This window comes from Suncus etruscus, chromosome 10, assembly GCF_024139225.1.
Source record: "Suncus etruscus isolate mSunEtr1 chromosome 10, mSunEtr1.pri.cur, whole genome shotgun sequence".
NCBI lineage: Eukaryota > Metazoa > Chordata > Mammalia > Eulipotyphla > Soricidae > Suncus > Suncus etruscus.
Window position 1 is genome coordinate 110,277,116 of NC_064857.1, and position 12,880 is coordinate 110,289,995.

Genomic DNA, 12,880 nt, shown 5'->3' on the forward strand with positions numbered 1-12,880 from the left:
TGTCTCCCTATTTTTGGGTCCTTCTTTTTTGAACACTTTCTAGTTCTATTAGCTGTGTCCTTAAGCTACTCAAGTAAGCTCCTTCTTCCTTCCTGATGTGTGCTTGCAAAGCTATAAATTTTCCTCTCAGTACTGCTTTTGCTGTGTCCCATAAATTCTGATAGTTTTTGACTTTATTGTCATTTGTTTCCAGAAACCTTTTGATTTCCTCCTTGATTTCATCTCAGACCCACTGGTTATTGAGTATGAGGCTGTTTAACTTCCAGGTGTTAAAGTTTTTCTTCTGAGTCCCTTTGGAGTTCACAAATAATTTCAGATCCTTGTGGTCAGCGAAGGTAGTCTGCAAAATTTCTATTCTCTTGATATTATGGAGGTATGTTTTATGTGCCAGCATCTAGTCTATCCTGGAGAATGTCCCATGTACATTGGAGAAGAATGTGTACCCAGGTTTCTGGGGATGGAGTGTCCTATATATATCCACTAGGCCTCTTTCTTCCATTTCTCTCCTCAGGTCTAGTATATTCTTGTTGGGTTTCAGTCTCGTTGACCTATCCAGTGTTGACAAAGCCGTATTGAGGTCCCCCACAATTATTGTGTTGTTATTGATATTATTTTTCAGATTTTTCAACAGTTGTATTAAATATTTTGCTGGCCCCTCATTCGGTGCATATATGTTTAGGAGAGTTATTTCTTTCTGCTCTACATACCCCTTGATTAATATAAAATGTCCATCTTTGTCCCTTACAACCTTTCTGAGTATAAAGTTTGCATTATTTGATATTACTATGGCCACTCCAGCTTTTTTATGGGTGTTGTTTGCTTGGATAATTTTTCTCCAGCTTTTTATTTTGAGTCTATGTTTGTTCTGACTATTCAGGTGCGTTTCTTGTAGGCAGCAGAAGTTTGGATTGAGTTTTTTGATCCATTTAGCCACTCTGTGTCTCTTAACTGGTGCATTTAGTCTATTGACTTTGAGAGAAAGAATTGTTCTGGGATTTAATGCCATCTTTATATCGAAATTTGGTGTGTCTTTTGATTAGTCTTGTCTTAAATTAGGTCTTTCAGTTTTTCTCTTAAGACTGGTTTTGAGTCTGTAAAGTTTCTGAGCTGTTTTTTGTCTGTGAAACCATGTATTCTTCTGTCAGACCGGAAAGAGAGTTTTGCTGGGTACAGTATTCTAGGTGAAGCATTCATTTCATTCAGTCTTGTCACAATATCCCACCACTGCTTTCTGGCCTTGGTGACAGGTCTGCTGTAAATCTCAAGAATGCTCCCTTGAATGTAATTTCCCCTTTTGATCTTGCTGTTTTCAGAATTCTGTCACTATCTGTGGGATTTGTCATTGTGACTAGGATTTGTCTTGGGGTATTTTTTCTGGGGTCTCTTTTGGTAGGTACTCTTCGAGCATGCAGGATTTGTTCACATATATTCTTTAGCTCTGGAAATTTCTCTTTAATGATGTTCTTGACCTTTGATTCTTCCTGGAAATTTTCTTCCTGGGTCTCTGGGACTCCAATGATTCTTAAGTTGTTTCTGTTGAGCTTATCATAGACTTCTATTTTCATCTGTTCCCATTCTTGGACTAATTTTTCCATTTTCTATTCATTTGCTTTAAGTTTTTTGTCCAATCTCTCCTGCTATATGGAATTGTTATGTATCTCATCTTCCACAGCACCAAGTCTATTCTCAGCTTCTGATACCCTGTCCCAGAGCTTATCCATTTTGTCATTCACTTTGTTTACTGAATTTTTCAGTCTTGTTAGTTAACATGTTATTTCAGTTTGGAGTTTTATGATTTCTGTCTTCATATTTTCTTGGTTCTTATTAGTGTTCTTTTCAACTCGATCCATGGTTTCTTTGAGTTCGTTGTGGATCTTCCATATTGCTAGTCTAAAGTCCTTATCTCAGAGGTTGATTAGTTGGTTGGTCTTTATCTGGACATCAGAATTGTCATCTTTATTCTCTATGTCTGATGCTGGCCTGTGTGTTTCCCCATTGTCACACTTGTATTGTCGGTTTTTCTACGTGTTGTGGTGGTATTTATTTGCTAAATGATGCAGGCAGAACACTCCTCTGGCTCCTCCCTTTCTGGATGAGTCCACTTGCCTTTAAGGGAGGGGAGTCCTCCGTGGATGAGACCTCACACAGGATCAAATCTTAGGCCCAAGCACGCAGCAGAGAAGACAGTCCTGAGAGAAATGCTGGGCTTCAGTGATCCAGCACAGTTCTTAGTGTGATTTTTTCTTCTTGTTGCAATGGTGTTCTTTTCTTAGAAAGAGCTCACAGCCGAGCAGCGAAGAGGAGCCTCTTTTCGGCCCACTCCCAAGAGGTTCATGCAACAGGATAGTAGACAGACACACACAGGCAGCACTCCCAATTTTTCACAGTCGGGCCCCACTGGGCAGGCGTAGTTTCCAGGAAAGATTTTCATCCTTACTTTACAGATGAGGAAACTGAGATTTAGACAAGGTGCATGAAATCCTCATCATAAGCAGGATTTGATTGGAAGAAATTAACAGATTTCAAGATCAATGTTCTGGTCAATTATTTTATTTATTTATTTATTTATTGGATTTTGGGACACATCCGGTGACACTCAGGGGTTACACGTGGCTATGCACTCAAAAACCGCTCCTGGCTTGGGGGACCATATGGGACACCAGGGCATCAAACCTCGGTCCATCCTAGGCTAGCATGAGCAAAGCAGATGATTTCTCACTTAGTTTCCCTATATGACTCCCATTATAATCATACCTTTATTATCCTCTGGTACTAGGGCATTGCATAAAATTCACAAGAAACAAAAATCTGTTCTCTTGGAAAAAGAAGGAGGAATTTGAAAGCCTTTGCATTTTATCATCTCTTTATAGCATAGAACCTGAAATTAAATTACATTACATTAGCCTGAGACAATATGCAAATAATGTTTAATTTATCTCATCATTATCCTAATCCCTGTGGGCTCGAATCTAGGTTAATGTTTTGTTCACATTTATAAGTGATGGACTTGAAAGCAAATGTGATCCTGCAGTTTTTCCAAGAGGCACTATTTTCTGTGGATTAGTAAGTGCCCTTTCACCCAATATTCCTGTTTGGTCTGATAAAAAATGTAGTCTAGGTGCTTAATTGCTAGAGAGAGTGGAATGTCACCAGATATTTATTCTCCTGCTAGAACTGAGTGAAGTTTTTTATATGAATTTTTATCTGTGGTTCTTCTAGAGTGATTTTTCAGAGAACCTTGGTTAGAAATACATTTCCAGAGCACCTGGTGCTTTTGTGAGCATTCTGTAAATGTTTGATAGCCTACAGTGTTATTATTTCACATAGTCTTATCTACTGATATTTAATGATTCTACAAAGCACCAATCTAGGAGGTTGTAGAAATATTTATGAGGGGCTGTGTGTGGTCAACCTGGGTTCAACCCCCAGCACTACATGTGGTTCCCTGATCCTGCCAGGAGTGATCCCTGAGCACAGAGCCAGGAGTAAATCTTGAATACTTCTGGGTGTGGCCAAAAAAACAAACAAAAATTTACGATTAAAAATGCTGCTTCCTCTCCCGCTACCCATGATGCCCTTTAACCAAGTCAAACATATTGTGCAAATGTGTCTATCCTTTTTCTAGGGAACTAAAGGAGAAGATTCAGCCAGAAATCTTGGAGCTAATTAAACAACAACGTCTAAATCGTCTTGTGGAAGGGACCTGTTTTAGAAAGCTCAACAGCCGGCGAAGGCAAGGTACAGCATTTAAGACACTCTTCACTTAAAAGGGCAAATAATGACTAACTCAGTTGGTACCACAAGGACACTGGTTTTGAATTAGCAGAGAAATAATAGTCTAGGTAACCCTTTGCACATTCAGTAGAGTCCATATCCACAGTTAGAAACCCCATGTCACTCAAGAACCATTTTCAGCCATCTGGTGCCACAAACGATGAACAACAATTCAACAATAGTCATTATGTGTTGGGAGCTCACTATGTGTAAAACTTTCCTTTCACTAATATACTTTTCTTCATCTTCAAAATAACTCTGTGAAGTAACTACTGCAATAATAAAGATAAGTCACTGAAGTGTTAACTATTTGTCCATAGTCACAGGAAAGCAAATATTGTACTTCAGCTACTCAGTAGTTCTGAGTTTTGATGATTCATTGTGGTAGCAGGCAGATTGATACCCATTACTGGAACTGATCTTGGGGCCTTCAGTATGGATCCCCCTAGTTTTTTGAGAAGCTCCTATATTGTTTTCTAAAGGGACTTGACCAGCAATGAAAAGGCTTTCCTTTTCCCCCATATCCATGCCAACATTGGTTGTTTTTGTTATTTGTGATTTGTAATGCTTTATCACTAACTTCTGAATTATTTATATATATATATATATATATATATATATATATATATATAAATTCTAACCCTGTTAAGTTCTAATCAAGTTAAAAAATGGGTCATTTGACTAACTCCACTTGGCAGAAAGAATTTTCAGCTGTTTTGGCTGCTTGCAAAAAAATAAGTCCTGAATTCTTTCTTGCCATACTGCTAAGGACTCATCATGCTGCCCTTGAAATTAGAACTAAGGTTTGGGGTGATATGAGGGATTGAGGTATAGTTGGAATAAGCACAGGTCTCAGTGCTGTGTAGAGCAGACATCAGGGATGATCCAGGAGACTTTCTGGCAGATGTTTTTTCAAACTTGATGAATGCACTGCCCAAATCCACAACTCCCTCACTGACTAATGACAAACATCATTTCATGTTTGTGCAGAACCCATTCCCCTAGCCATTTTCTTTAATGATCTTGTTCTGAATATTGAATCAGTCCTGAGATTTTAAATGCCAGCATTACTAAGCACATTAAGACACATTTTAAAAAATGTTGAGAGTGCTAATCCAAGTGATTTCATCAACCCAGGACAGTGCCTAAAGCTGGGCCTCTGGGTGAACAGAGACAGGAAGCAAAGGAATAACTTGACTGAAGGAGGATGACCCAACAAGGAACTGAAGCTGAAAGAACTCTGCTCCTACTCAGCCACTGAGGCACCAGTCAACACAAGTCCTCATTGTTCACTGGGCATTGTCATCGAGTTAACGTCCTTCCAAGAACACAGGGAGAACAAAACCCAGGCACCAGGGGAAAGGAGCCCTGCTTCTCATTCCAGTCTAGCTGTATTACATTGGGGCAATCTTGTGAGAGAAGAGTGTAAGTCTTCAAAGGCAGTCACAGAGGTTAGCCACTATTATTCTGGAAGATCAAACAGGACAAAGGCAAGGAGCTGGGGTGAACGTAGTTCTAGACTTACAAGAGTGTAAGTAATATTCCCCTACCTTGGCCTTCGGGAAGACACAGAAGCTCTTGGGACTACAAATCTTAGCTAGTAAATGGAAGAGCAGCATTAACTGGCGAGAGGCCAGTAAGTTGTATGCCACTATGCCTTTATTGATAGGGGAAAATAGATTTAATATACATTTTCCCAGAAAGGTGTTATATAAAGTTTTTATTAACTTGATATTGGACAAAGAAGGGGAGAATTCATTTTAACTTTCCAGCTATCCTACTAGATTCTACTACAATACTTTTGTTTCTGAATGCAATGACTATCGTTTAGAGTTCAATTTATGTTTTAACTTTTCTCTCTTTTTTGCTAAATAAAGTGTTAGCTCCTTACCTATATATTTTCCAATTTTCTAAAAATGAACTGCCTAATGAACAAAAAAAAAGAATAGCTTCTAGATCTTGAATTTATTAGTTCTGATCCCTGAGGAGGATGGCCATCTGTGTTTAATATAATATTGTCCTCCCAAATATAGAAAGGAAAGCTTTTGGCGTTTGGTAAATGGACTTAAAATCTGGTGACTCATTCAATGTGCTTAAAAATAGGGATGCAAAGCAAATTGTGCTTTCCTATTTTCTCATCCAAACATTTTATTTAGGCTTCTGCAGATTAATGATGAATGTGTTGCCAATCATTATCACTGTTTTGAGAAAGGTACTTTCCCAATCATCTTGCAGACAAACCTCACAACTGCCTGCCATCTGCCCTTGTTGGTTATAAAACAAGCAAACCCAAGAGGAATCCATAGCTACACATCCTCTAGCTTGCCCGGTATGGAGTTGTACACAGATGAGCAGATTTAAGTAGTGGTTGGGGGTGAGGGCTGGATAACGAATAAGCATCCCATCCCTCAGAACTGGAGAGTTAGAAGCTTTGGGGTAGGCTGAGCCCTGAGCAGACATGTCCCTTTCTTTCCACTGGTCTCACTTGCAATTCTGCTACTTGGATGGAGACTTTGAAGGTTCTGACTACATTAGATCTGGGAGGTAGTGAGTTTGGTAGTGACCAAACTGTGTCCTAGCCCTTGCTCCCACTCTTGGGAAAACAGTCTTAATAAATAATCCATTTAATTCAGTTGGGCCCTTTGGGCCTTGATTTCTTCTCCTTCCCAGCAGGAACATGTCAGTTCCTTCTGTAAAGAGATGTAATGGTTAGATCAAATCATCCATTTGTAACTCTTGGAGAATTCTCACTATGCCATCAAACATTTATGAATGACATTCAGCATAAGTTTCTCAGATTATGGATTATTTTTAACATTAGTGATAGAGGGGTAAGGCCTCACCTACCAGCTTAGGCTATTATTTAGAAACCTTCCCTATACAACTTCTTGGTTTTAGTGTTCTCTGCACATCTATGGGAGGGCATTAAGATCAAATCCTGTACCATCCGTAATGCCAACTATTAAACTGATCCTGCTCTGGAGATCAGTTCAGTGGAAGCTGCTTGTACCCCTACTACTCAGTCTGCCAGAGTCAACAGAATGATGGTTATCTTTGATATTTTGGAAGGTCCCTTTTCCCTGCAGGAAAGATGTTTGTTTGTAGAGGGCTCCCAAATGGTTCTTGGGGGTCCCTGGGCCATTGCCAGGAGTTCTTGTAGTGCACTTCTGGCTTGAAGAGGTGATGCTGCTTGGGTTTTATGGTACTGAGTACCTCCCAGGACCACTTCCTTGGTACTCAAGGACCCCAGGGACACATCTGGCAGTTCTGAGGGTGACCATGGCTATATCTGGAAATGCTGTGGGGGTGCATGTTGCGGTGCTGGAAAGAGATCTGGGGCCAGCTACCTAATTCTTCCTTATTTTCCAAACACTGAAGTTATTTATGTTAAACATTTTTTGTTTTATGAGGTTCTATGGATTCAGGAACTTTTCCTACTCTTTGACATTTTAAAGATTTGGGTCTGTGAGAATCACTTGCAGTTGCCTGGATTTTAAGCTGTCAAGGGCCTGCTAGGAGGATTATTTCAAGACATGATAGTATGAAAACTTTGTTTCTTGTTCAGCATGTGAGCTATTTGATTGGCCTGCTCCATTCTCCAAGGGCTAATATATGACAGGACAAATATAATTGGGAACCCTGTAATGAAAAAACCATGTGGCCCCCTGCCATCAGTCTGTCTCTCTACTGCTGCCCACCAGGGCACAAGCTGACCCTGCTCCTTCGCTTCAGTCAGAAACATGAAGCAGAATAATGAATTCAGATACAGAACTGTGTGAACCTTTTGAGGAATCGGGTTGCTTTGTCTCTATCCTTGGCTGGAACTGTCTTTTAATGCTCCTTGAACCTTATTATGACTCATTTTTACAAAACAGCAGGTGTAAATAAGCACAGTTTCAAAAGAAAAACCTTTTACCCTGCAGGGTAGAGGAACCTTCCAAAATATCAAAGATAACCATCGTTCTGTTGACTATGGTGGAATGAGTGGTAGGGGTGTAAGCACCTTCCACCGAACTGATCTTCAGAGCAGGACCAGATTAATAGTTGACATTATGGATGGTACAGGATGGAAACTTTACATGTGCTTTAATAGCTGATCATGAGCATGAAAGCCACAGTCTCAAGTTCTTTATGATCTATTTGTTCTGGACTCCATAGCTGATCTCTCAACATAGGCATCTTACCAACTCTAAGTGACTTCAAGGCAACTGTTAGGCCAGACTGCATTTAACAGGATTGGTGTTTGAATTGTGTGCATAAGAAGCCATTAGTAATAATATCGAAACCACGGGATCTCAATTAAAATAAAAATTGTATAAGTGTTTAATGGAGAGAGTGCTACATTATCTTTGGTTGTAAGGGAGACAGCAGTCTCCAGGAAGGCAGGATTCTGAATCTGAACATTATTACCCCATTTTGAAGCATGTTCCAGGAATATTTGAAAGACAGAATAACCTTTGCTGCCCTTTACTGAATCCAGGGAGAAATCTTGCATTACATCATTCGGAAGGTGACATTTCCCCATAAAATCATTGCTGGCCCCCCTCCTATTTCAGGATTTAGAAAGTCTCAACAGCAGACAGGAGGAAAATAGTCATCAACATGCTAAAATATTTCACACGTTGTGGGATAGCATCAGAAAGATTCAAAATTCTCATAGAAATGCCCTAAGAATATAGATTTTAGTAATGGTTACTGTGACCCTCAGACAGGAAACTCTAGGGTCCAGAAGCCAGCTGCCCACTGCAGGCTTTGCTCCCAAAGCAGAGATAACCCTGTGATTCAAGTTCCTCCAGACTCTGGTCTTGCTGAGCCTGATCTTCACTGTTCCATCCAGCCCTTTCTCATCATAAGTGGTTATTTATCTGCCAACTTCCCTGAGACCACCAACTAGCAGGACTTGTCTCCCGCCAGTATGATGGATTCAGAAATAGACAGCCCTGATTGATAGAGCAAACTATGGCTATTTACGGCACTTTAAATTAATACAGTTTGAAACCACTTTTCTTTTGCGGGATAAAGTAGATACGGGAGTTTTGCAATAAGTTCTATCAAGCAGTGTTGCAAGAATTTCCTATGTCAGTGGTTATTAGCTCCATGATCATCTGCGTGACGTTGGGTTTTCTTTCATCAGTCTTGAAGACTTTACAAGCCTTGCAAGCATTGAAACTACCAGCTTTTCCTCAAAGGAAAGTTAGGATGTGAAGAGATGGCCATTAGCATACTAACATCAAAGCTGACTAGAAGACCTCCATATTAACTCCTGCTTTCTCTCTCACTGCTAGGAAACCATCTTTGATGACGTTCTCACTGCTTCCTGCTAATTGCTTTTAGTGACACAATCCATTTATTCATTGCCCAAAGGAATTGAGAAGCTGCTAGCATCATGCTGGGTTTCAAAAAGAAACTCACATTTTTCTTATCGTAAAATAAACTGCAAATCAAACTGCTGCTGGTAGGTGACCAAGGTGGCGTCCCTCAGAAAGGCAGTGCTATGATTGTGGGCGCTAACCATAGCACTTCGAGTGCAATTGTACCGCAAAACAGACAACACTAGATTACGCTGAATGAACTAGAGCTGATGGTCTTTTCTGAGAGGAGATTCTGGTTGACCATCTGCCCATTTTGACTGGAGTTGGATAGATTTTGAAAGGAGTCAGGACAGCCCTGTCTTTAGCCTCCTCTCCAGTGTTTTGTTATTCATTTAACACTTGCTCTCTAAAATGGAGATGCACCAGTGCATCAGAAGACTCACATAGTCTTTTGGACCTTCCTTATCTTTTCCCATAGGTTAACAAAGGAAAGAAAATTGTATGGAAGAAAAGAACTATTCCAAGGTAGGGAAACTAGAGGACAGCAATGTCTTAAATGCCAATGAAATTTAAACTTCTTGTAGAAGCAATTTCTGTTCAGCAACATTGTTATTTTGGCTGTTTTGAAGCTACAACAATGGAGCTTAGGGCTTATCTCTGACTCAGAGGTCACACCCAACAGTGCTCAGGATGCCTAGGATTGAACTCAGGCTTGCCACCTCAGTCAACCCTATTGCCCCTATGCTGTTGGAAATTGTTTAAACATGATCTAGATAGCATTAATGTCTCTATTTAAAGAAAAATCAGTTACACCTTTGCGAGAAAGATGTTTTATTCCCTGACCTTGAAATGCTGTTTTTTAACATTTAAACATAAATTTGTTGCACAAGGACCATCCCTATACCTGGTATTCCCTGTAGTCCAGGTCATGGTGCTGAAGTACCTGTACTTCCTTGCCATCAAAAACCTGGTTTCCAGCATCCAAGAGCTCTTCCTTGGCTTTGTCTGTAATGTCTGTCTTTCCTCATGCAAAACTTTCTTGCTGCCCTTTATACAGTGCTATATACAATGTAGACACTCTTCCAGTGTTCAGTAAATAACACACATCACTGAGAAAATTAGCTACATGATGCTTTGAAACTTACACAATATTGCATACAAATGCACAGAAGTTGTATGCTCACCTCTATTTGTATTAAACTTTGTCTATATTAAATTTCTGGCAGATATATTGACCTTTGTTTGCACTATATTGACCATTGAGTTTGAAGTTACCAAAATTATTTTTTTTTCTTTTTTCTCTTCTTCTTTTTTTTATTGAGGAGAAGGGAAGGAGAGGAAAGGAAGGAAGGGAAGCAAGGGAAGGAGAGGAAATGAAGGAAGGAGAGGAAAGGAAGGAAGGTGAGGAAAGGAAGGAGAGGAAAGGAAGGAAGGTGAGGAAAGGAAGGAGAGGAAAGGAAGGAAGTAAGGGCAGGAAGGAAGGAAGGAAGGAAGGAAGGAAGGAAGGAAGGAAGGAAGGAAGGAAGGAAGGAAGGAAGGAAGGAAGGAAGGAAGGAAGGAAGTAAGGAAGGAGGGAGGGAAGGAAGGAAGGAGGAAAAGAGGGAGGGAAGGAAGGAGGAAAGGAGGGAAGGAGGGAGGGAGGGAAGGAGGGAAGGAGGGAGGGAGGGAGGGAAGGAGCCAAAATTATTTTCTAAAATGTAGCCTAGCTTAAGATGCAATGTATTTCCAGAAAGAGTGGGTTAAAATAAGACCAGTATGTCCAAAGGCCACAGATCCCTGGATTCTTTAAGGTTTCTGGCACCTTTCAGTGACTTGCTCAAAATGCCCACTTCAGAGGAAACAGGAAGGGAAGATGGATTATATATTTTCGGCCATCACAGGTCATTTAATGAGGTGAAGATTCTTTGGGGGGAAGAAGTAGGTTTTGCAGCCTGTCATGCAGATCTGCAGGACTATTAATGCCCAAAGCATGTTTCCTTCTTTGGAAGTTATCATCTTTATGGTGAATTGCAAGTCAAATTCCCAGATGTGTACTCCTTGTGGAAAACTAATCATTGCACTTCTGTCTAATTGAAATGACTGTGAATCACTCAGAGAATAACTTTCTTTTCTCCCTGGAAATTTATATTTTTAGCATATGAATGCTCTTACTTTCCACAGGAGTAAGACTAGATAGAACTAGGTTCTGTTAGTACCTTGTAAGTCTTAAATATTAGCCCCTTATCTGATGGGTATTGGGTGAATATTTTCTCCCATTCTGTGGGTGGCCTTTGCATCTTAGTCACTAGAGATGAGGACTTGAAGAATGGGCCCACAATATAAAGAGTACCACAAAGAGTATTGAGTGCAGTTAGAGAAGTAATTACACCAACAAATATTATAACAATGGTAGTGAGTGAGAAAAATAGAATGCCTGTCTCAAAGACAGACAAGGGGGAAGAGGAGAGAGATGAGGGGCATTGATGGTGGGATGGTTGCACTGGTGAAGGGGGTGTATTTTTTATTGGCTGAAACCCAACTACAAACATGTTTATAATAATGGTGCTTAAAGACTAGAAATAAGTAACTGTAGAATGCCTGTCTCGAAAACAGGCAGGGGATAGGAAGGAGGGAGGGAGGGAAGGCATTGGGAGTGGGATGCACTGGTGAAGGGAGGGGGTGTTCTGTTTGTGACTGTAACCCAATTATAATCATGTTTGTAATTATGGTGCTTAAATAAAAATTTAATTAAAAAAAGAAATGTTTATGTAATTTAGAGCCAATGTAGATACCCACCTTTGGTATCTACTACATGTTTGTATATTTTACATAAATATATACATAATATATACTATATAAATAAACATTATAAAAATAAAAAAGTCTAGAAATAGGGGCCTGATAGTTCAGATAGTAGGTAGGGTGCATGCCTTGCATGTAACAAACCCAGATTGAGTCCCTGACATACCTGATAGCCCTTCAAGCCCTGCCAGGAATGATTCCTGAGCACAGAACCAAGAGAAAGCCCTGAGTGTAACACAAAACAACTATTTTTTAAAAAGTAAGGCTCTAGCTTCCATGTAATCCAATAATACCACCTATTGGCATGTACCTTCAAAACATAAATATATTAATATAAAGCATATTCTGGAACATATGAAGTAATTCTCTAGTCAGAGTTATTTCAAAACAATCTGTTTCTTTTTTTATTTTGGGCCACACCTGTTGATGCTCAAAGTTTTCTCCTGGCTATGTGTTCAGAAATCACTCCTGGCTTGGGGGGGACTGTATGGGATGCCAGGGGATCGAACTGTGGTCTGTCCTGGGTCAGCCATGTTCAAGGCAAATGCCCTACCACTGTGGTCTGTCCTGGGTCAGCCATGTTCAAGGCAAATGCCCTACCACTGCGCCATCACTCCAGCCTCCAATTCGTGCTTCTTTATAGACGTGGTGATAAGGTGATTTCACCAAGGCCTTGATATTTACCAACTGCCTAGAACACAAAATGGGGTGGGGGGTTGTGGGTAATGGATGTTTGTACCTAAGTATTTTGGATTAGATCTCCGCAACTTTCATTCATCAGTTTAGCACACAGGACATAACTATGCATCCCAGGCACTGTGCTAAAGGCAGTACAATGGTGAAAGTGGTGACTGTTACAGGAGAGCCTGACTTCTCTTTGTCAGGCAAACAGATCTCCTAGCATTGTCCTTGTCTTCATCATTCATTGTTCGTAACACACCTACTGGAATTCTCTGGCAAAGAACAAGAATACTAATACTACACATGATTTACATGTAGTCACGAATAATTCC

At 40.1% G+C, this 12,880-nt stretch overlaps 1 protein-coding gene across 3 annotated transcripts in view; it reads left to right on the forward strand.

The window, feature by feature from the left end:
- ELMO1 (engulfment and cell motility 1) overlaps positions 1–12,880 on the forward strand; it is a 514,761-nt gene that overhangs the window by 470,541 nt on the left and 31,340 nt on the right. For all 3 annotated transcript variants that reach the window (XM_049781864.1, XM_049781865.1, XM_049781866.1), the window contains one exon: positions 3,626–3,738. In XM_049781864.1, coding sequence (XP_049637821.1) covers positions 3,626–3,738 — 113 coding nt within the window. The remainder of the gene's footprint in view (positions 1–3,625; positions 3,739–12,880) is intronic.